Source organism: Misgurnus anguillicaudatus, chromosome 9, assembly GCF_027580225.2.
Source record: "Misgurnus anguillicaudatus chromosome 9, ASM2758022v2, whole genome shotgun sequence".
In the NCBI taxonomy this organism is placed as follows: Eukaryota; Metazoa; Chordata; class Actinopteri; order Cypriniformes; family Cobitidae; genus Misgurnus; species Misgurnus anguillicaudatus.
The window spans coordinates 17,147,283-17,173,226 of record NC_073345.2 but is presented as its reverse complement, the minus strand read 5'-3'; the positions used below and the strand labels follow the sequence as shown (position 1 = coordinate 17,173,226).

The window sequence follows — 25,944 nt, the reverse complement described above, 5'->3', positions numbered from 1 at the left end:
TCTAGCCTGAAGGCACGTCTCTATTGCGGCATGCACACGGGCAAGATGCTGCAAGCGAAAGCAGCCCCGTGGCCCATTCAAATTGCAGCACATGTTAATATTGCATTGAGAAGGCAGCCGTTGCACACTGATGTGAATAACATTAGCAAATTGGAGGAGATGAGGCTACAAACGCATATTTTATTTTGGTGGTCTCCTTTGATATTCGTATGAGGAATTTTGCACCTACATGTCAACTAACTATCATTAGAGTATTAAGAGGTTATCTGTTTAATATCTGGTAACACATCATTAAAATGGTTGCCCAAAAAATTATGCAAGTACATGTTAACTTATTCTACTGACCCTAAAGGGCTCATTATAGTCCTACGGTGTATCCTCGACACGTTGGTTTTCATTCATACTTCTACGTCATCGTCCGCGTCGACGTGCACTTACAAATGCAGACTGCTAGTAGGCAGTATCCACATGTATAACCCACAGTAGCAGTACGGCGTACAACCTATGCATGACTATAAATCCCAGTTAACCCCTACCACTAACATGCTCAATTAATAATGTGGGGGGGCACAGTTGCTCTGTGGGTAGCACTGTTGCCTCACAGTAAGACGGTCGCTGGTTTAAGCCCAGACTGCGTCAGAAGGTCTTTCTGTGTGAAGTTTGCATGCTCTCCATGTCAGTGCGGGTTTACTCTGGGTACTCAGGTTTCCTCCCACAATCCAAATACATGCAGGATAGGTGAATTAGACTAGATTAACTTGTCTATGCATTGTAGAGATTAACCGGTTCTCGCCATGAATATAGCCACAGATGTTGAAATGGTGTAAATAAATAAATTAGTGCTGGCCAAAGATTAATCGTGATTAATCGCGATTAATCGCAAAGTAAATTTTCGCATAATATATGTTTGTGTGTGCTGTGTGTAATTATTATGTGTGTAATTATTTTTATAAAACACACTTACATACATATATACTTTATATATATATATATATTTTAAAATAAACAACATAGAATATTAAACATATAAATATAGAATATTTAAAATATAAATAAATAAATAAATATATACACATATAAATGCATACATAAATGTGTGTGTATTTATATATATAATATAATAATTACACACAGTACACACACTTGTATATTGTGCTAAAAATCACTTTTATTTTGTATGCGATTAATCGCGATTAATCTTTGCCCAGCACTAAAATAAATACTCTTGAGATTTTGTTGACGTAGGTGCAGCGTAATATACTGAATATAGTAAACATATCTCTTAAAGAGGACCATCGAAATACTGTGACTGTTAGTGTTATCACCAACAACTAACACCTTTTTAAAAGGAGACTCTTTGTGTTTATCTCTTCTAGGTGAAAATGCACAAAAATTAGCTAGATTTATGCTCTACTGAAATATGCAGTGTGGTGCTTACCATAAAAAGTGTTTTCTAGGGCATTTCTATGCAGATGTTATGGTGTTGCTAGTCATTTTTAGTGAGTTAAGCCCAATTTAAACTTCTGCTTTGAGATACGGCATAGCCCCTATGCATAAGGTATGCCATAGCCAAGCAAACGCTGTGATTGGTCTGCAAGAAAAAAATCTGCAATGCATTTCCTCATATGCTTTTCTGCTTGCCATAAAAATAAAGAGGGACCAAACCGAGGAGGCTATAACAAAATTTGTTGTTTTTTAGCTGTCGTCATCATCACAGCTGATGCTTCTCCAACAACACACCAAGCTGCTGCTCCTACTGTGGGTTACACAAGTAAAAAGGCCCTGTTTGTCGAAGCAGAAATATAAATGAAAACTGACGCATAGCCTACGGTGTAGAGGATACGGCTCAAGTCCGACGCAGAAGTATAAATCAGGCTTTACAATGCAGCGTTCATGTTGGTTGCTAAAGAGTTGCTAGGGTGTTCTGGATAATCGCTAGGTGCTTGCCAACTTGTCCACATAGGTCCAAAAGAGCCCACCTCCAAATTACTAAGATACTCGTGTCATTAAATCAGGCTTTGGGACTGGTCTTCAATGTGTATCCATTTCAACTCCAATATAAATGTATGAGCAATTGTAATAGTGTGTGTTTAGTGACCGTATATAATGTGCTGATATGCAGTCACTAAAACAGGATTTTTTATCACACAGATGGCTAAATATTCTCAAACGTAGAGTCTAAATGAAATATAAAAAGCCCATCAGATAATCTTATTCACCTCAGGAAGGATGTGGAAAGTCACCTTGTGTTTTTTCGCTCTCAGCGTCCTTAAAGCACACCGGTGCAACGCTGCAGCACTGCCCCAGGCAAAATTCTCATTCCCCAAAGGTGTGCCGTCTTGCATTCAGAGCAGAGTCTGAGGCGGGTCGGGTTCTGACAGTGGCCCTGCATATCGGACGACAATAAATCATCTGCGGGCCCACGGCACATCCTCTTTATTTTAGTCTGCTGAATCTGAGCAAGGACTGCAGATTCGAAAGCGCAGAAGGAGACGATTGGTTTGGTAGAGGAGGAGATAGCGCAAAGGATTGTGGGATACATGGGTGGGGGTGAGACATCTATAGCAGGGTCACCTGTGTCACATTGATTGAGTAATCACCGTGCAATAGCTACTGTTAAGAGAGTCTGATATAAAGTAAACACTGTGGAGAAGAGACTGGGACTTTCAAACTCTCTAAGCCACTCTGTCAATACGAGAGTGACAGCTAGAACGACCGTTCCCACCCATAGACACTCAGACGCATACACAAACCCTGTGCGATACAAGCAATAAAAGCAAAACACAGACTGGGTGTGTTCTTATATTTATAACGTTCTGAAGAGAAGCAATATCTGTTCCCTCCAATCACATCTACTCCCAGCAATCCTATCTCTACAGAAAATGCGATGAGACAGCGAGGTGGATGTTCACATGAATCATTTGTTTGGAATTATGCACTTGCGATGGCTCTTAGATGGAGATCCTGATTGAATAACAGGGTTGTGTCATGACAATTTCAAAGGACTACGCTATAAAATTATTATGGCGCGTCCCTCGCATTTTGCCGAATGAAAAACAATGAGAACACATTTTCATAGCAAGATGAAAACCCACACTTATGCATAACTTGGAGTGTATGTTAAGGCAATGATGAAAGGTCAGATTTGACAAATATTGCATAGATGACATGAGCTTATTCAAAATCTACTTAAGGAAAGTCACTACGCTGGGTGGACATATTTGCAACGATTGTGGCAGCTACAGTATTGTGCAAATGCCACCAACAGCTTTGTTGTACCTGCTGCCTTTTGCTCAAGTGTATGGGTATAGCTTGACACTATATTTAATACTGCATACAAATTTCTCATATTTTCCATACTATTATAGAGCATGAGAAATAATTGTATTACTCAGGGCCGGCCTGTTCAACATGCAATACAGGCGATTGCCTGGGGCCCCGCGACAAGACGAGGGCCCTCCATGCAAAAAAATTATTTTTGTTGTTGCATGCACAAAGACCTTATTGATTAAAATAGGGATTACAAAGTAGATAGGTAAAAAAACAGAGGGATTGAACAACAGGATAAATTCCCCACACAAAAATCTTCAGTAAAATGATAATAAATACAAAACCTTAGTAAAAGTAAAGACATAAAACATTACAAAATAGGAACAGAGTTGGCTAATTTGCATAATGTTAATGACACGATGGCGCTTGCGGAGGTGTGTCTCATTGCACATGCTTGGAAATTAAATGTTTTGGATTATGGGTAATGTAGTATCGTATAACAACGCAATGTTAACGCTACATCTTTCAATAAAGATTAAGACAAGACTTATTTTAGTGAGGTTGCGGTGGTAGCTTTGGCAAACTATGGCATTAAAACGATACCTTTTAGGAGCTAAAGAGAAAAAGAGGAAAGCAGAGGAATAAATCACAAAGTAAAGGTATTTTCTGCTTTACATTGTTTAATGCCTATGCTAATTAAAACGTTAGAAAAATGTCCATCATCCTTTCTAAATTAACCCACATTAAAAAAGACTATTATGCTATTTACTGCAGTAAACTGTATAGTAAAATTTTTAGATACTAAAAATATACTATAGTAGGGTTCAAACACAGTATACAGAATACTGTATCACCCTATAGACCCCTTCACGGTTCACGTCACAGGCGGTTCCCACTGCGCATGTCGGGGTCAGAAAAGCCATTACAGCAGATTGAGTTGCGTATTATTCGGTATCGTCAAAAATGGCTACTTACTTCGTGGGCTGTGAAAATCGCACCAGGTCTTCCGTTAAGTTTTAGCGATTCATGCAGAATCTCAAAAACAAAAATACATCATCTGCGGCTGCAAGCAATTAACGTGCAGTTTGGAACAATGCAAATATCAAAGAGGCTTGTGTTTGTAGTGCTCACTTCATTTGAGGTAAGTCATCATTTTTCAGCCCTGTTAGATTAAATTATAAAGCCTGGATGGTATGAACAGGTTGACCCCATGCTGCGCGCGCACCCGATAGTCATTCAATGTTTACAAACCTTGAAGGGGTCTATAGTAATTATTTTGTATTAATATCCATGATATTTGTATTAGCTAGATTTATGCTCTACTGAAATATGCAGTGTGGTGCTTGCCATAAAAAGTGTTTTCTAGGGCATTTCTATGCAGATGTTATGGTGTTACTAGTCATTTTTAGTGAGTTAAGCCCATACAGTACTGTAGTTTTGTTGGACTACAGTTTTTGCACTAACAGCATTGTGCTTAATATGTTGCACTTAATAAAAACTTCTACACTTAAATATATACATTTTCATTTTTGTCTGTTTTAATTTCACTTGTCAAATTGCATTGCTATGAAATTGTTTATACCATTGGGGCCCATTTTCAAGGTCTCGCCTAGGGCCCCATAACCCCAAGGGCCGGCCCTGGTATTACTGTACCATCGCAAAAATGGTGGACAAAAACTTTTTTGCAGAAAAACAAGAACATGTCCTATCTACTTCAATAAAATCACTTGCTTAGGTCACAAAAAACATATTAAACCTGACATTGTAAAATAAATTTGCTAGCTCTTTTTACTTTAAGGTGGGACTTTATTTGGAGCGGCTGTGAGCGTTGCACTTTCCCCTATTGACAGTAACAGTACTGCAAAAGTACATGCAGTCTTTGACTTACTCTCTAAACCAATATCTGCTTTAAATCACAATAAAACGGAAGTACCAACTGTCTTATTTTCCTTGTTGTGAAAAAAGGTAGGGCTGGACTTGAATTTGTCCATCGAGAATTGATTGGATCATTGGAAGTTGTTCCATGTTGTTATTTACTAATCGCTGCAATTTTTTCCATGGCCATGCCACCATACCCCGTCACCGGAAGTAAAGAGAGATCGTTTTGAGGAAAGGAAGGAATTTGTGTTATGAATTAAAGGGGTCATAGCATGAAAATCTGACTTTTTCCATGTTTAAGTGCTATAATTGGGTCCCCAGTGCTTCTATCAACCAAGAAAACGTGAAAAAGAACAACCAAGTAACTTTGTTTTGGTAAACCATTCTCTGCAAGCATGTGAAAAATTAGGTTATTTAGATTTCGCCTGTTTTGTGATGTAGTTAGCAAGTCTAATTACAATAATACTGCCCCTTAATCTGCATTATCCAACCACAACACTGCCATTTATTGCAGAGAGAAAGAGAAAAAATAATTGACTGCACAATTGAGTTTCAATTTCAGCAAGCCACAAATCAGTGTTTGCATTTCATCCGCTCATTTGCATTTAAAGAGACATACCCAAAACCAGCACATTTTTGCTCGCACCTGAAAAGTGGCAATTTTAACATACTGTAATAAATTATCTGTGTGGTATTTTGAGCTAAAACTTCACATACGCACTCTGGGGACACCAAAGACTTATTTTACATCTTTAAAAAAATCACAAAATATGACACCTTTAAAGGTAATGAGGGCACATTATTTAATTGTTGATTGATTTAATGAAGCGCAAAACTACCACAATAAAAAAAAATCAATTTTATTGCAACTTTTAAATGAACGATGTTAATGATAAATAAAAAAATGTTACATTTTTATGATAAATGTTCACAGATTTGATTTATTAACACCTAGTGGCACTCATGAGCAACATCAATGTTCAATAATAAAAACACAACAGTTGTGTGTAACAACTACTTTTATGGCACGAAGCTCATGATGCGATATATTGAAAAACAGCAGCCAAAACTTAACATAAAAAAAGTATATTTTCCTTGAATGTGTGCAAATTATGTGTTTCATTATTCCGGCTGAAAACATTAATGTGCCATAGGCATGTAGAACGAAGCATTTCAAAAGAAAACGAATTCATAAATCACATGTCTCATTTCAGTTTTCGTGTCATGGTTAAGCGCCCAGAGACACATAACCGAAGCCGCACTCGAGACGTACCATCGTTCGTGCAATGGCATCCGCATTTATTCGGCGCAGCTGAAAATATCTCATGTAAAATGTATAGCCCATGATGTCTTTCAGGAAGTTGCTAATAAACAGGAAGGCAGCATGGGGTCTGTGTAGATTTAGCACTAGAAGCACGCAGCTCTGTTGCACAATTTATCAAAGCAAATTTATGAATCAATTGTCATCTTTGGGACTGACAAGCGACTGAGCTCTCCCCCGAACTGCTTGACAAAAGGGACATAGCGCTCTAAGATCACCATGGTAGAGCGGCTTTCCAGAGTTATTATCTGCTTCATGGTTGATTATGATCAAATCCAAGCCTCCATTTTGAGAATCCGGCTCAATTGAATATAGAGGTCAAAAAGACACCCCGTAAACAACCTCTGCTCAGGCTTCATAGACTTGGGAGTATTTATGTGGTGCTAATGTTTGCTAACTGTCCTTGTAGTTAATTATTGTTTTACATTTATGCATTTGGCAGATGCTTTTATCCACAGTGACTTCCCTGGGATTCAGACCTGCAACATTTTTGGGCTGCTTACACAATCCCATACCAACTGAGCTACATGAGCACTCAAATGTGACTGGCCACAAACACCCAACATGGTAGTCGCTCGTGCTCCTGGAACTGTTAAAGCATGACGGTATCATAGAAGTCACGGGTTTGATTCCAGAGAATGCACATGCTGATAAAAAATGTGCTTTAGGTCGCTTTGGATAAAAGCGACTGTAAAAGGCTTCTAAATGTCTAATCCCATTCTGTACACATAGATGCCATGTACACTGAGCAACTATTGTAAATATTGATGTCACCCCTCTTCTGAGTGCTAAATCCTGTTCAGGATTATACGCAAAATTAAATTATTTACAGAAGGGACAAATGCATACTGAATTCAAACGTTGGTAGTGACAATTGTGTATTTACACAAAATCTGTTTGGTCTCTACAAAACCAGACTGAACATCTAGTTGATAGCGTTGCAAATAAAAGCACACCTGAGATCACAGGGAAAAGGGTAGCTGCCTGCAGACTTTGATCTGTGGTCTCGGTGTAACCCATACATTTCAGACCAGTGAGAGCACTGTTTAAAAACACTGCATGGTAATCCGTCTCTAGTCACTAATATTACTGCAGTTTGAGTGAAAGCTAAAAAAATGTACACCTTGATTCCCACACCAGGAGATGACAACAGTTTGCTATGGTTCCTTATTAATGTCATTGGACAGTTGTGGCGCAATGGTCAAAATTGACAAATCTGTCAAAAAATGTTTCCAAGCTGTCACTGGGGCAGTATCCTTTAAAAAAGTCCTAATATATACAATTTTGGTACAGATTTGGTACCAATGTGAACCTTTGAGGTACTAATGAACTCGAATGCTGCGTTTACACCAACCGCGTTTCAGGCATCAAAATCGCGTCTATCGCGCCTAGTTTGCCGCTTAAACAGTTTGAATGCATTCATGCGTATAGAGCGAAGTAGATGCGCGGAAAAAGCAAGCATTTGACGCGCGTCAGAGGCAAAATCTGCTTCTTGTGGGAGGGGCAAGTGCTATGCGGTTGTCTGTTTGCAGGATGGCTGATGTTGATTGTTACCGGTTTGTATTTAGTCACCTTACTATAGGGGGGAAATAAACGGCGCAGGTCAATAAACGTCACGTGACTCAAAAGTGAAATGTGTATTTATAACTTACCAGGTTGCCAGATGTCCTCACTGACACTCTTCCAAGTGAGGTCCTTTTTATTCCTGTCTCTATAGAAATAAGAACTTCTGTCGTATAACTCCGGGTGACTGCTCATAGACATTCATGCTCAAAGCCTTCATGCTCAATGAGTGACTCCGGATGGGGCTGCCACCACAGCAGCAAGCAGGCTCCTGATTGGTTAATGCGTCCCGAAAATCGGCCAAGGTAAAAAAAATTTCGGGCGTCAGCCGCAAATTCGCGCCAAATGCACAAAAAGCACCATTCGCACGTACCGCGCCAGACGCTCAATTCGCACCATTCGCGCGAACTAAACGCGCAAATGAGCCGGCATCGCGTTTTCCACGACGCGCCAAACGCCTCATCCACGCCGCGAGACCTCCAGACGCGCATCAAACGCATCTTCACATTGACTTAACATTGAAATCACTTGCGCTTGATGCCTCTACCACCGCTGGTGTAAACGCAGCATAATATGAACTAATATGAATTAGGTGCATAGTGACATCACTGATTTTGGTACCATTTACTATTTACTAGAAAGTACTCTTCTTCATCATGTTAAAAGTTTATGAATACTCCTATACCAGCAACTATTAAGGTGATCTGTATCTCAGTTATACAGTAAGATATGATATATATGGGCATCTATATCTAATTTTCGAATCCGAAAGTCATATTAACTACTATTCTGATACCAAGCAAAGTCATTTTTGTCTTCACCATCCACCTCTGTTTATAAGGTCAGGTGTCTACTCTTTTCACAACAATTGCACCTTTAATTATTACGCCAGACACTTCCTTTTGACAGATTTTCCCTCCTTTTTTTTAATCACGGCACATATGTCTTGGGGATACGCACCACTAAAAAGAATGATTTCCCTGAGGTCTGCTACCGCCCCTGGCATCTGCTCCATAGCCAAAGTGAACCTCGACCAGTCACAAGATGGATGGTGCGAGACACGCTGACTGAGCCAAGCCACAATGGCCCATGAAAAATACCACAGGGCAGTGTTTCCCAACCTTTGTCGTCCTAGGTACACATTACTCACTTTTAAACTAAAAACATTCAATGCTGTGAATGAAATGAAACAGGCACACAAATGAGCTTTCTGTCAAACAGGAATATAGGTTGTGTTTACATATAAGTGTGTTTAGTTTGATAATGGTATGACTGGCACAGATCAGGGTCATAACCTTTATGGGCATTGAGTGAAAGGTAACACCTCAAATGTTTAGATCGCGCTCGGTCAACATAGTCTTTCATAACATGCATATCTGAAATAACTGATTGTGTTTGGTCAATCGTAGTATCCAGTGATCTGATAATCTATAATCCCTGCACATTTGAAGTTGTGGTGTTTTGGACTCCAAGCTACCTTAAAGTGTCATGTAATAAATTATTGTCTAGTTAATGGTGCCAAATAATATATTGATACAATATGTTAAATTGGTCTCTGATATTTACAGTACTGTGCAAAAGTTTTAGGCCACCACAACCAGCTTTGTTGTTTTAACGCAGTTTTAATGTCCATACATATTTATTTTTCACTCTTTTTTTAAGATACAAACAGAAAATACAGGAAATATGTACACAAACCTAAAAAACAAAACATTTTCAGAACTAAATGTCTTTTTCAGACATCAGTCAGTATTTAGTGTGACCTCTCTAAACACATTTTGAGCTTTTATCAGGAGACTGAAGTCCTGAAGTCCTTTGATTAAGATAAGAAATTAGGATTTAATTTAATATAGGTTTATTCAGTTTTTAGTACTACATACAAATTTCCTGTATTTTTTGTTGTATTCTAAAACTGAGAAGTAATTATATATGATCACTATAACATTGCAAAAACAACAACAAATGTAATAGTGGCATGGTGGCCTATGACTTTTGCACAGTACTGTAAATGAAAGGTGACTTTATTAATGAACCAGAGATAGTTTTACATGTCCATTTATAACCCTAGGTTTTTCCCTAAACTGAAATGGGCTGTTATTACCTTATTTGGAAGGGTCATGAATAATAATGTTGAGCTCGGCTCTGATTGGCTGTTTCACAGCGAGGCTCATATCAGTAGCTCACATTAAATCAACAGACCTTATATGTTTAAGCCTGTATGAGACGAAGATACAGATTTTCAAGAACAACCAGTAGAGGGTATGCACGTGACGTCACCTTCGGCGAAAGTGACTGCGGTTACGCCCACTGAGTGGCAAAAACAGAGCGGCAGATATAGAGTACAGTGTGAAGTCAGCGAAAACATGGGGAAACGCGTCTAAATGGGAAAAAGCTGTTGTGCGATAGACTGTACTAACAGATTAACAAGAATTCAGAGCTATCGTTTTACAGACTGACAAAAACACCGAAAGGAGAAGTAAATTGATCGTTCATGCCATGTCCACAGACCACATGTGGGTTGATATGTTGCTAGAGTCACTATCAAGCAGAGGTTTTACTTTCTACTTTCTACAAGTATTTGTATTTTATCCGTCTTTTTCTTTGGAAAACATACAATCCAAAGCATATTATTATAATTTTTAGTCTATTACATTACATAAACACAAGTTTTTGTTTTTACATTTAATATTTAAGTACATTAACATACTTTTACTCAAGTAAAAGTACACAATTTTAATGTAATTAGGTGTTAAATAAATTATATTATGCAATATTAAAGAATACACAGTATAATTCTATGCTTTAGAATGTAGTGAAGTCAAATTTTTCCCAATACAAACACCCTAATAAAGCACAGATGCTTGGAAAATGTAACTAATGTAACTAAGTATTGTCCACCTCTGCTATCAAGTCTAACTAAATTCAGTTGAAGCTGATAATAGTCAGTTTTACTGTAATTTTCGCAGCAGACGCTATGAAAACCAGCCATTTTGTTGAACGTTTGCCACTCATCAGTGCGAGTTCCGAGGTGGTCACATGGAGAAGTGACGTCAATGCATACCCTTTATTGTTTGGAAATTGAAAATGGACGTAAGTGGTAAGTATATATAAGTCAGTTCAGTTCGGGCCTGCAAAACGTAACTTTATCGTCAAAAGTAGAGCTTTAACCTAAAAGTTAACATTTATCGCTAACTCAGCAGTCAAAACTTTGTTTTTAGCATTGTAACAACATTGTAATTAATTGAATGTGTATTTTAATGTTGAGGTGTACATTAGGAGGTAAACTGTATTGATCACACGTTCTCTCAGTTGTTCATCATGTATGTTTCTCCTGAAATAATGTATAGAAACACACAAGACAATTGAGATGGTTTAAACCAAATGGTCTCGGCACATATTATACTTTCATCAAATACTTTCACCTCAAATCTGCTTAATCCCTGCTTCAGGTCATTCAGAAATACCGGTTTGTTGGCAGAATCCATAAAGATTTACAAGAAAATCCATTAATTTACAAAAAAAACATGTTAGATGCACTTAGAGGGTTTTGCATCTGAGCTTTTCAATTATTAAAATACATTAAAAGTATGGAGCTGTAAAATTAATTCATATTATAATAATCTAAATTTGGATTAGTTTGATGAGAAATGTATGAGTTAATCTTGAAATCTTTAAAAATATTAACGTTTCATGACTGGGCAAATCTGAGCTCAGTTTGTTACATTGTTGAGATCCCTTCTTGGTCTTTTCTCAAGAGAAATATCAAAAAAATGTGCTCTTCTTTAAACCTAAGAGAGTAATTGAGATATTAAAGCGATCTCATCTGCTATTTTCTTTTATATGTGTTGGTATTTCTAATTTAGCATTTCTGATTACATCTCCGTCTAAGACGTCAGATGGGAATGAAAGTGTTAATTACAAAAACCCCACAAGATTAACTGGTGTTAATTATTTTAATCGTTTACAACCCTGTTTTTATTTTTAAGACGTAATTTCTGTAACAAAAGCAAAACCCAAAGTACCTCTTGTTTTAATCACCCCTTGGGGTGCCCGTATCCCAGATTGACAGTAACTCAATGTCAGAGGTTGTAACTGTACAGTAGGCATCACCTGGGCACATCAAGCCCAGTTGGTGCACTACAAAGGAACTAAAATGATTTCTAAAAAGACAATGTTTTTCGTTATTGAATAAAACACTTCTATTTTTAATTGTATGTGGAGGCTGGTAAGATAAAATTCAAATGAAATGAATAATTCAATTTCCCTCCAGCAATGAAAACAAAGTTCGCCTTCGTCTATCTTCCAGCACAATGTCTTCATGTGAATGTTCTAATAACATAGTTTAACCGTTCTTTTGTGCACTACTTCAGGTTTCCTTCAACAGACATGCCCTCTGCCACGGGGAGCTTTCTAAAGTTTATTAATAAAGGGGCTTTACAGTGGGCTGTGATTGACGAAGGGCAATTTAATCTGCCTATTAGTCCAACACATTGTGGGAGCAGCTAATTATAGTGGGAGGCGCACCAGCTTACATTTTCAGAAAGATCATTCACAAGCTCAGAATAATGCCAATCTAATCTTATGTCCTGATAAAATGCCTGTCTTGTTTAAGCGTTGAATCCACCAGTAACAGTATCTGCACATTTTGAAACGATTATGGTTAATGCCTTCACCGCAACTGACTGACACCTGCCAATTTGCACATCTTATTGCACAAGTATTTTCTTGTGTCACCTATGCTCGCTGTCTCTCAGCTCTCATAGAAAATTGTAAATACTTATTTAGCTTCATTCACTCTAACTGTATAGTGATGATCTGATGCAAAACACAGACAGACACAAAGCCAGAATCTCACTGTAATGTAAACAAACAGAAACACATCGGTAAGCAGGGTAACAAATGGCCACCGATGAATCCGGCATCCTGCCGGATTCACTTTTTGATGTCTGGGCCAGCTGCCAGATGGCATGAGGGTCACGAGTTCACACAACTCACTGTGCCGATGTCACGACCAGCGGGGTCACAGTCTCGAGTGAAGCTACGCTGTTTCAATCTTCCCTCTCTAAGCGTCCCGGCTGCTTGGTTAACATGGCCCGCAAGACCATAAAGCGCTATTAATCCATCACTCTATACCCCTGACATGTGGGCAGGTGAGCAATAGGGCACCCTAAATGCACAATGCCAGCAAGACAGAGGGAGGCCAAGAACCTCGTTTCGGATCGATACGCACCCATCCGGAATTCAAAATGAGTCTGCTATTCATTACAAGCAGTAACAACCTCTACTTCTGTCTCATTCATCAGCCATGACTGTTTCTGCTCGACTATCATCAAGCCTCAGCCTCCGTGGGCGAATAAAAGATGCTCCAGCATCATCAGCGAGCGAGATTGGGATAGTGGGAAGAGTTGTAGGAGAGGAAAATAAGGGAAAACCCTGAAGTCAGCCGCATAAGGGCTGTTGGGTTCTGCTACGCCCACTGTAGTCAGTCATTCTTTACATCTGTCATGCTCACAACCAATTGGATTATCTGTCCTTGGTTGTAATTTACAAGCTCGAGTAAATCCTGCTACACGAAGGACGAAGTTCCAGGCGTAAGCCGAGAGCAGCGTGAAACCTCAAATGCCATTCGCCACGCCTCCCCTTCATAACTCGCCGTTTATGTCTACCATAAAGTTTACACACTTGTTTTTATATACTACCAAATTTTATTTATGATCCAAGTCAAATAAAGCGGCATTGTAATCGAGAGTGACGGTATGGGTAAGGATTTTTCTTTATAGTTACCAACACAATGTAGAGTCGCCAGAAAAAGACCATCAGATTTCCTTAATATCTTAAGTGTAATAGTACCTGGAGTATAGTAAGTTTAAATTTTACTTAAAGGTGCAATGTGGGACTTTTTAGAAGGATCTCTTGACAGAAATGTAATATAATATACATAACTATATTATCAGTGGTGTATAAAGACCTTACATAATGAACTGTATGGTTTTTATTACCTTTGAAAGAAACATTTTTTATATGGAAGTCACCGCCATGTTTCTACAGTAGCCCTAAACGGACAAACTGTTCAACAGAGCGCATTTCATCCCTACGCTGTCTTAGAAAATGACATGTTTGTCCTGTGGCAGCTACTGTAGCTTCTTATTGCGTTACGAAATTGAGGTTGGTTGCAATTGGTAATTTCACCACTAGATGTCGCTTAAACCCACATTACACCTTTAAAGGCGGGGTGCATGATCTCTGAAAGCCAATGTTGACATTTTAAATTACCTACATTATTTTTCGGTCTATAAACCGCAGTTTTTTCATAACTTGGCTGGTGCTGCGTCTTATAGTCTGGTGCGCCTTGTAAGTCAGTGTGAATGAATTTTGACATTTATGAAGCAAGATACAACATTACCGTCTACAGCCGCGAGAGTCCACCATATGGTGCTTCTGTATTTATGTAATTCAATGGATTCAGTGATGTGGAATGACGAGAATGCCAATTCAATAATTAATTTAGCCTATTCAACCTTCCAGGTAAGTTCTATGTTATGGTTTATCGTTTAAATAACTGATAATATTACTTTAACATACAGACATCTATTCAGCCTGCTGTTCTGTCTGTTATTGTTTAGTTGAATAACTTGCCTTTCCAGATTAAATGTCTGTACTTCGAGTTGGATTTTGTGAAATAATTTTCTAAATAAATGCGACGTATAGTCTACTGTGACTTGTATATGTTATTTCGTCTTAATGACGTATTTTTGAATGATGCGGCTTATACTCCGTTGCAGCTTATAGTTCGGAAAGTACAGTAAACAAACATGCCCCTACCCCAATAGAATTTGATAGACTCGCCTCAAACATAAGCAACCCAGGCAATGATGTCGATTAGTAGACACGCCCCTTACTGCTGATTGGGTATGTGTTTGGTAGTTTAAAGGAACAGTATGTAGGATTGTGGCCAAAACTGGTACTGCAATCACAAAACTTGTGGTTAAAACTGGTACTGCAATCACACAACTGGTGGCCAATACACAACATGACAACATAAACATCAGTTGAGGGCTGCAACTCCACTTTTTAAATGACAATATCCTGGCTGGACCACTGTTGTCAGTGAAATAAGTATTTAAAATAAAAATGATTTCTTAATGTCTAGTGACATATCAGGGCCATTTTATAATTAATTGATATTAAATTTCTTCTCATACTGTTCCTTTAAGTCTCATGTGACCCCAGTAATCCCACCCCTCAATCTTCTAGGCCTATTCTCATCAAGACCAAATGATCAGTGCTTTGCGCATTATCTTCACAGCTCTGTACTCATGGATTCATGCAGCACATTAAGAGCAGGAGCTAAGGAGAAAAGATCTGAGAAAAAGTCACTACATAAATAAAACATAACCGAGAGCTCCATTAAGTCTCGGAGGCTATGAAAGAGCAAGCTTTGAGCAATCAAGTTTTCCCACACAGATCCGTCCTTTAATCCACAGAATGGGAGTCTTGTGTGCTTGCATGGAGAGGAAGAACTCTATGAAAACAAACCCCAGTCTGTGTCTAGCAGAGCAGCTGCTCTTAGACTGTTAAGGGCTGTGCTGCCATAGAGGCTCACAGTGTGAAAGTCGACAGTTCACGCTGAATTAATTATTCATTCATAGGAACCTTATTAAAATGCAGCTTTTTTTACTCCCCTGAAATATAATTGCAAGTAATAAGCCAAGAGGTCAATGAGGCATTTACAAGCTAGATCTACCGTCATACTATTTCAGCACTATGTTGTTTTAATAAGCTAAATTAATATGTTTTCTTCATAACCTGTACAGTAATTAATGAGTCTGTCTATTAAAAGTATATTTATATATATTTTTTCATCTTCCTGTGGTTGGGAGTTATAGGAGGGGTGTTTTTGGATCTTATCAGGAACAAGTGGCGTAGCTTATTTTAATGGTTTGATATGAATATATCATGGTATATTATGGTATAAATATAGCCTTGTTTGTGTGGGGACTGTGAAATTATTCAATTTAAGATTTTTATCCAAAGTTGCATCAGTGTCCCTGTCAGAAGATCTTACAATACTGCAAGACTACATCTGTGCAAGCCCAGAGATAAAATACATACAGCAGTTTTATCACAACAGAATGTCACAGGTAGGGAATTGTGGATAATAATTATGTATATAAAAATACATACACATGCATGTATAAATTTAAGAAATGTTTACGTGTGTATATAAATGTGTATATTTATGTATAATTTATATTATATATAAATACTTAATATATAAATATACACTCACCTAAAGGATTATTAGGAACACCATACTAATACTGTGTTTGACCCCCTTTCGCCTTCAGAACTGCCTTAATTCTACGTGGCATTGATTCAACAAGGTGCTGAAAGCATTCTTTAGAAATGTTGGCCCATATTGATAGGATAGCATCTTGCAGTTGATGAAGATTTGTGGGATGCACATCCAGGGCACGAAGCTCCCGTTCCACCACATCCCAAAGATGCTCTATTGGGTTGAGATCTGGTGACTGTGGGGGCCATTTTAGTACAGTGAACTCATTATAATGTTCAAGAAACCAATTTGAAATGATTCAAGCTTTGTGACATGGTGCATTATTCTGCTGGAAGTAGTCATCAGAGTATGGGTACATGGTGGTCATAAAGGGATGGACATGGTCAGTAACAATGCTCAGGTAGGCCGTGGCATTTAAACGATGCACAATTGGCACTAAGGGGCCTTAAGTGTGCCAAGAAAACATCCCCCACACTAATACATCATTGCATTAATGAGAAATTGAACAGGTGTTCCTAATAATTATTTAGGTGAGTGTATAATCTTTCTTAAATTATACATGCATGTGTGCATATTTATATATACGTAATTATTATTCACAATTCACACACATATATGATGTAAACAAAAACTTTTATTTTGCGGTATATTTATCGTTATGCATCCCTAGTCACAGGTGTTATTCAAAACTCTAGGATGTCAGACCCCAGTTTTCACCTGGTCACATGTGTTTTTTCTGTACAGTATGTGATTTTAGTGATGCATTCACATTTTGGATTTTGTTTACACCTGTTTTTCTTTACTGACTATTTTTATCTGATTACCCAAAGTGCATCTTAACAGCAGTTTAAGTGTAATCTTATTAGCTCTGTAAGGGACCTCTCGCTCCCTTAAGCCATTTCTTTCTGGTTGAATGATAGTTGATAGTTTAAAATATATGTGACCCTGTCTGCGAAATCCAGGTTAAAGTCTCTTAATGTAACTATGAGATTAAGAGCATCAAAGTTGGATTTCACATTGATTTCAATCTTTTGTATGACCTTACTCAGTCAATATTAAAGATATCAAGGTTATATTTTCACAGAATCCTCTTAACATTATGTAGTATGATTTTATGTAAACAACAAATCACAAAAAAAATTCACAGGCAGCTTCAAAAATAGTGTAATAATAGTATAAAAATAGTATAAAATTAAACTGCAAAAAATTTAAATAAAATAGTAAACTAAACAATTTTAGACAGACAAACAATGTTCAATTATGTAAATATATAAAAACAATACATTTACTAACTTTTTGCCATTTTTGTTTAATAAGTGTGACATGTTTAAACTATATTTGTTTCTTCAGCATAAATTGATATTTGTATGAGATTATCAGCAATTAATTTGATGATTAGGTAAAACATTACAATAGGGTAGTATTTGTTAACACCAATTAATGCATTAGCTAACATTAACTTACTGTCAACAATACTTCTAAGTTCATTTTAGTTTCAACACTTATATTTTTAAAATCAAAAGTTATAACTGTCAAGTAAAGAATAATTGACGACGGGCCATTGAATTATAAGAAAATAATGCACACCTTAGGTGTTAAAATGCTGTTACACCGCGGGTGTGCATTATTTTCAAATTATTCAAAGGACCAGAGTCAACTATTCTGCTTATACCACGGTTACCACAAACATTGCTCATTTAAAAGGTTAGGTGTGGGGTTTACAGAAAAATAATCAACACCCATGGAACATTTCTCAGCCAATCAGAACAGAGCATTCAACAGGCCCGTGGTATAACTTTAATTAATGCACACTGAACTAACATGAACAATTGTACTGGCATTAACTAACATTAACCAACATTTTAAAAAATTCTGAAAAACTATACTGTTCATTGTCAGATCATGTTAATGAATGCACTTATAATGTTACCAAATACAACCTTATTATATATCCAAACTGTAATACTCACAATGTGCAATTGCAGGTAATCTCCGAGACCCTGGCTGCTCTCCACCTGCACCAGGATGGCATCACTCTGCTGGGTGCTGAAGCCCACCGCCAAGCGGTCTGCCCTTGTGCTTGGCCTATCATTGGGGGCCCAGGTGTACGTGATGAGTGCTCCGCCTCTACCAAAAATATATGTGGTTCCAGCTGCCAAATTGAGAAAAAAGCAAGATCAAGACATGAAGGACGGTCTAATAAGATCTAAGAAGTTACTAGAGATGAAGAAAAGCAATAATGAAAAGTGAGAAGAGAAAGTAACAGAACAGCAGGTGGGGTGGAACAGCAAGTACATGTGTGGAAAGATGGATGCTAAAGAACACTCTCGTATTGCACATTTGGCCTCATGTGAGATAAAAGTGCCTCTATCTTTAAGTTGCCATCTGTTCAGATGTGCCTTGAATGCTCATTTGCAACATGTTTCCTCAGTGACAAGCCAATCATCTCCAAGACTGTAATTTCAGAAAGGAGCACGCCGCACTGGTTTCAAGGTAAAATGGACGCCACTGGCCCTGCAAACTTTCATGAACATCTCAGCCTCTTGTTACCCGCGCTGCAAACTTGGACACTAATATTTCATCTCGATTAAATGTGGCATGGACTCACAGCAGCTGTATAGCTATCGTGATCTGAAATGGATCCAGGGCTCTGCTGCGTCAGCATGGTAAGAAACCACCGCAGGACGGGAACGATGCCCGGCATATTTTGAACTGCCAGGCTAACGGCACTGATACAACCATAGGGATTTAACCTGGGCAACTGTGCTGACCGCTTTGCCAGGGTAGAAATGGGCTGGGTGAATAAAGTCCAAATATATTTAATGAACAATGCATGAGAAATGCACAACCATCAATCCAATCTACATTAGCTCCAAGGTCTAGAAGGTTTTTGTTCAGAACACAATTTCTAGTGCTGGTTTGGTGCTGGCTGGCAGACCATTATGATATATGGCGATTCAGGGTTTCTTCAGATAATGGATGAAAGAGCGTCAAGCGTGTCTTCATATATTGTAATACCTTTTGTGCTCAAAAAGTCAGTCTCTGTCGCAGAGATTTATGTGACCCTGGACCACAAAACCAGTCATAAGTAGCACAGGTATATGTGTAGCAATAGCCAACAAAACATTTTATGGGTCAAAATTATCCACACACTAAAAAAGTATGTGTTAAGTAAAACGCACTGTTTTGTGTTATCCTATTTAACACATTATGGCCCCTATCTTGCACCCAGCGCAATTGACTTTGTCAGTGACGCATGTATCATTCGTATTTTGCACCGGCACACAGCGGGTTTTTCCCTCCACAGACGCACGTTGGCAAACTAGGTAATGAACTTGCGCTTACTGGGTGGTTAAGAGCAAAAAAGGAGGCATGTTACGTTGCAAACAATCTCTGATGCTGTTTTGCAGTTTCAAAAAACAAATGATCCACTGACCAAAAAAACCTAGTCTAAAGTCTAGCGTTGCGCGTTGTTCATTATGCTATTTTAAGGGCGCATGCTTGACCATAATGTATAGCGTGCACAACTTTGCTTATCTAATCTACACAGATGCAACAGTTATTTTTGCAAATCATAAATTGTTACAATAAAAAATATTAACGCATGATATAAGGGAAATCATTGTGGTGAGCATTGTGGTGATAGTTTGCATTTATTTTGTGGCTGCGTTAAAAAATTCTCATGCAAATAACGATTAAAATATTTTCATAAGTTGGCTGTATTACGTTTATTTTATGTAAATAATAATTAAAATGTTTTCATAAGAAACCTTAATGTATATGAACTTGATTTGTAAGTGTACTTTGGGGTTGGACCTTGCTTGCGTTTCTTAGGTCCGATTTCAAAGCCCCCAAACCCTTTCAGCGGGGAGGGTGGACGCAGCGATGTCCTCTGCTGGCATCAGGTCATGTGTAGAGGCAGATCCACCTCCCGTAACACGGCGTGCCCAATTTATGCTGGCAAGCTTGGGATTCCCCCGTCTCCTGACATCATTGTAGCGCTTGGCGCAACGATGGGGATGCCAGCTGATGAAACAATTGTGGCTATTTCCTCTCACGCCTGTTTAACCGACGCTGATTTGGGCGGGTTTCTCCCATCCCCATACAAAACAACTTCTCTGTCTTTAACTGCTCTTACAAGAATGTGGGTCTCCTCGGCTGTGAACCGCTCCTGGTGTGCGCCTGGTAAATAATAATAATAGCAACCCGCCATGGAACTTGCGCCCTTGCGTTTAAAGGGAATGTTGGATAGCGTTCTGATTGGTTTATTTGACGTTACGCCCAAACCACACCTATGAATAATGAACCTACTTCAGACCAACCCCTTATTTATTTGTGCCTGGCGCAAGAGTTATTTCTCCCGCCTGGAAAATAGCAACAGCGCCCAAGATCCGCCCACAAAGTCACTTGCGCTTTGCGCTTCGCACTTCGCACTTGCGTTTCAGATCGTTAAAATAGAGCCCTATTTGTCAATTTCGTGTTGATTTTGAGTTCAAATAAATAAAAGGGACAACACAAGATGTGTTAACACATTCATTTTAAGAGTGCATTTTTTATGCCAAAAATCATTAGGTTACTAAGTAAAGATTAGAACAGTAAAAACTATTTGTTGGTTTATCTTAAAAAGAAAGTTACGAGGTTGCCTTAACATTTTAAGTTAATTCAACTTAAAAAAATTAGTTAACTGATTTTTTTTTTTTTTTTGTCAAATCATTGACGTTTTTTAAGTTGAACCGACTTTTTTTTTACAGTGCATGTGCTACTGTACATTTTGTTCAGACTGAACTCACAGAAAGGCGTGTTATAGTAACAATAGTAGCAAAATGTTATTAATTAATTATTTTTTGCCTTAAGCACGAATGTCTTTCTCCTGTCACTCGCATGAATTTCTAAAAATAGTTTTTTGTGTCCATTGCACGACTTTCTTTTTCGTTTCATTTTATGTATTGTTTTCTAATAGTTTTTTCCTATCTTCTTATTATTGTCGCTTGGGGTTATACCGAGCCCCTAAGATGACAATGGAGTAAAAAAATCTAAAGTTTAGTTTTGCATGCTCACATGAAAGTTTCACGTGCGCACGCGAAAGTTTCATGTGCGCATGCCAAAGATTCACTTGCGCACACGAAACTAAACTTTATTTCTTAGGGGCTCCGTAGGGTTACAACTACTTTCTGTTACATATTTAGACATCCAAACCCCAACTCTTAACCCAACTCCAGGCGAGAATAGTTTTAAAAGCAGAAGAAAAACATGCAGAAACCAATACATAAAAGTACATCCTAACCCAAACCCCAAATCTAACCCCAAGCAACAATGATTAAAAAATAGGGATAAATAGGAGAAAACAATACATAAAATGACACGAAAAAGAATGTCATGCCACGGACATGAAAAACTATTTATAGAAATTTGTGAGTAACAGGAAAAGACATTCTTGCTCAAGGCACGAAAAAAGCAGAATTTCATGCCATGGACACAAATAAATTAATCACATTTTTGGTGATTATAACACAACTTGATACTGGTCTTTCTAGCAAGGCACCTGTAATTGGTGTTAAAATATTTTTTTTGTTACACTAAATGCTTTAAACTTTTTAAGAGTATGTGTTTGGTCATCACTGGTGTCTACGCTATATTTCCTCGAATGCGTTCCCGACTGATTAATGCTCAGCTAAAACGACCGATCTTCTGCTTTTCCTTGAATCTCACCTAGCCATTAGGATGCCAAAGTGGAGCCACCTGTCATTTCTGGCGGCTGTGGCTATCTAAATGAGCAAACAGAAGAGGTGTGGAGAATGTAATTAACTGATCTGGCGTGCCGTCCCCTAGGCAGGTTGTGGGTTATAGAGTGGTGAACACCTGCTCATGAAAGCTGCTAACCAACTTGTTGAGTTTGGGGCAATACACATCACGACACCTGTTAGAGGTGCTGAACGAAAAACACAGGTTATAGCGAACGTAGCAGACAATGCAGGGTTATTCATGTAACTGGGCTAAAATATTAGTCTGCCTCATCAGTACATGAAGCATATAAGCTAGCTGAACCATGTGACCATGATGGAATGTTGATCCAAGGGCGTTGCATCGATGACATGCTTAGTTTAAAGCCTCACAGAAGGGGAAACTTAAACACTGTTATCATGATATAATCAAAAAGTAAATAAAGTCTCAAAACCAGAATTGATTTCCCTGCTTAGAAGAAATAATAACTTATCGGTCTGCTTATTTTCTAAATACTGGAATATGATTCCACTCTATATCATTTTGCGGTTGCACTGAATAAATCAATATCACTTCACGTTGGCTTGTGATAACATTGTCTCACTATATATCCCTTAGATGGGTTATATACTAATATATATATATATCCTATACTTGTTTATCTGACCTTGATAGTCTGCTCATTTGAAATTCTGTACCATATTTCTCTTGGTGAAACAAAGAAAGGGGTCTTTCTTGGGAATAAACTTCTGTTCAAACAAAGAGGATATAGATGCAAACATATTTGTGCACTCAAACTCTTTGTTATGCCTTAGTGTACTGGTACAAGTAAGGGTCAGTGCTTTTAAGTACCTGATAGGTTAAGTATGTGTAAACAGCATTTAATTCAATAAACAGACGAAATAAATTGTCCGCACACACACATAGTCTTTGGGGGGAAAGTTCTTTGAGGCAAAAATTCAATTTTCCTGCTTCAGTTACTTCCCGCAATTCGACTACAAAGACTCGGCCTATGTATTGTGCAAGATAACATGTCCGGCTTGACTTTCTAGCTTGCCACATTGCCTGAGCCATGTGGCATTTAAAAGTGCCAATCATAAAATGACTTTTTTAAACCTTCCTTTGTGAATTGACGGAGGTAATAGGCTTCCTCGGCCCTTTATTAAAGTTTAGGAAAAATGTGGTTTTAAAAGGGTATAGGGAGCAGAGTAGGTAAGCCCAGTAACAATGTGACCCAAGCAGCTGTTTGGATGCTCTGATGTCAGCTGACAATGAGCTACAGATGCTAAACTTAAAGACCTCATGTAATTGAAAGATGAGCAGAGTTTTCTTTGTGACATTTTTAAAGTGCAGGTGGGATATTAAAAATAGCCAGCAGGGTTATAGTTATAGCCATAAACTTTAAATTGCTGGACAGGTAGAGGTGATGTTGGGGAAGGGCCATTTTAATTCTAACTGTGGGTTCACACCAGATGCGTTTGAGGCATCAAATTCGCGTCTACCGCACGTAGTTGGACGCTTGAACATTTTGAGTGTAATTCTAGTCATTGAAACATTCACGCGGAAATTCGCGTCATGGGAGGGGCTTCTGTGACCCCGCTCGCTTCCTGTAATCACGGCACTACTAGAGCAGCGCATTTTTACGCCATAGTTCAACATTTTTCAACTCACGCATTTCCCGCGGCAACGTTCAATTCGCGCCATTCGCACAAACTAGACGCGTGAATGAGGCGGAATCCCGTCTACCGCGCCATGCTAAATACACCTCCAGACGTGCGTCAACGCGTCTTTACATTGACTTAACTTTGAAATCACTCACGCTTGACGCCTCTACCGTGGCTGGTGTGAACGCATCATAAGGGGGCGTGTACATTAAACGGGACATATCATAAAAATCTGACTTTTTTCATGTTTAAGTGCTATAATTGGGCCTCCAGTGCTTCTATCAACCTAGAAAATGTGAATCAAACCAGTAACTTTGTTTTGGTAAAACATTCTCTGAAACATGTGAAAAAATAGGTAATTGAAATTTGTCTCCCCTTGTGATGTCAAAAGGGGATCTTAGTATAATAATACAGCCCCTTAATCTGCACTATCCAACCACGGCACTGCTATTTAGTGCAGAGATCAGCTCATTTGCATTTTAAAGGACACACCCCAAAAACTGCACATTTTTGCTCACACTTACAAAGTGGCAATTTTAACATGCTGTAATAAATTATCTATATAAGATTTTGAGCTAGAACTTCACATACGTACTCTGGAGACACAAAAGATTTATTTGACATTTTAAAAAAGTCTTGGGAAATGTCCCCTTTAAGGCGTTTACGCATGTGGCCGGCATATGTTTTTAATTTTTTTCCAATGGAAGAACCACGCTTTTCAAAAACAGCAGCAACTAGCAGGTTTGTTAAACTTTGGATGAAACGTTTAGCTTGTCAATGTCACTTTTCACTGAGCCATCCAATCACAGTGGAAGGGGGGGGGGGGGGGGGGCGGGACAAATACGCCAACAACCAACCGGCACATCGTACAACGACTGATAAATAGAAGAATAGAAGTAGCAACCAAAGCGCTCAGCTAAAGTGTTGTTAAAGCTAGAGGGGATACAGCTATGGCCAAAACTCGCGAGATGTTGGGTTTAGGTTTGGGGGTAGGATTAGGGATAAAAACAGTAATTCTGGCTAGATAGGATACAGCAATTGCCTAAATATAGTGAAATGTTGGGTTTAAGGTTGGGCTTGGGGGTAGGATCCAAATGAAAAGATTTTGTCCATTTTCAGCCACGTTTTAATGCTTTGTTGTACAAGCCAACTTAGTCTGATTGGACAAAATCTGGGTAGTGCACTGTTTTCGCAGAACACATTTGAAATGTCTCTTTTCTAAAACCTGTAATTTATTCTGTTCAGAAGTATACCAGGCTACAGGGAGCATGACAAATAATAGACATGGATGAAATTTTGATTTCATGGGGTTCTTAACGTTTCTTCCTGATGAAATTTGAAATAGTTTTTATTGTCCCTCTGATAAAAACCAGTCCATGCATGTAATTTTACTTAAACTCAAAACCTTATAGGATACCGAACACACGAAAACAAAAAAATAAATTAACAACGTTTTTTGGCTACGGCCCTACCTAATTGAACACTTCAGCGAAGTGATTCATTCTCGTACTTTTCATGCACCCTCGGATTGTGTTCCAGTGAGAGTTCATATCTTCAGCACTCCGGTGAGATGCTGTGATTAGATAAAACTCGGGTACGGTGGCTTCAGGGAGTGAGTTTAGAGCAATGTAGTTATTTGCTGTGTTTTCCCAGGAGCCCACAGAGAAGGATATTGAAATTGTGTCCATTGGATCATGTGTGCACAGGCTCAGTCCTTCTGGACCTGAGATTTCTCACAGTGCTGGAAATCAAAGTCAGACTCGAAAGCAGAACCAGGAGAATATGCTGCCGATAAACACAACACAACACAACAGCCAGGCTTTCTCGCATACAGTGGAGATTTTCCCTTCAATTAATTATTCTGGGTTATCAAATGATGCTGCAGTAATGCGTTAAAGAGCATGAGTACAGCGTGGCATAAAATTGAAAGAACAGTGTCTTTGTGGTATTAATGGTAGCTTATTATAGTCTTTGTATAAATGGTTTTATCCCGCCACAAGACTGTTTGATCATAAAAGGATGATATATGCTTTAAAAAGCTCTCTGCTATAGGTGATTGTACAATAAATCAAACAGTACTGTATCATGTATGGAGAAAATAGTCTATTTGTTATATAGATAAATGTGGGCATCTAAAGGTAAGCCTAAAGCTGGGAGTGTAGTCTGTTTTTTTACCTGTACGCGAATGTACGTCCACAGTCGAACGCAGAGCCTTGAAAAGTATAGTTTAT

The 25,944-nt window shown here is 38.4% G+C and overlaps 1 protein-coding gene across 18 annotated transcripts in view; it reads right to left on the bottom strand.

Annotated features, from left to right (window-relative positions):
- nrxn2a (neurexin 2a) overlaps positions 1-25,944 on the bottom strand; it is a 468,354-nt gene that overhangs the window by 39,515 nt on the left and 402,895 nt on the right. For all 18 annotated transcript variants that reach the window (XM_073871201.1, XM_073871202.1, XM_073871200.1 and 15 more), the window contains one exon: positions 18,299-18,480. In XM_073871201.1, the coding sequence (XP_073727302.1) occupies positions 18,299-18,480 (182 nt within the window). The remainder of the gene's footprint in view (positions 1-18,298; positions 18,481-25,944) is intronic.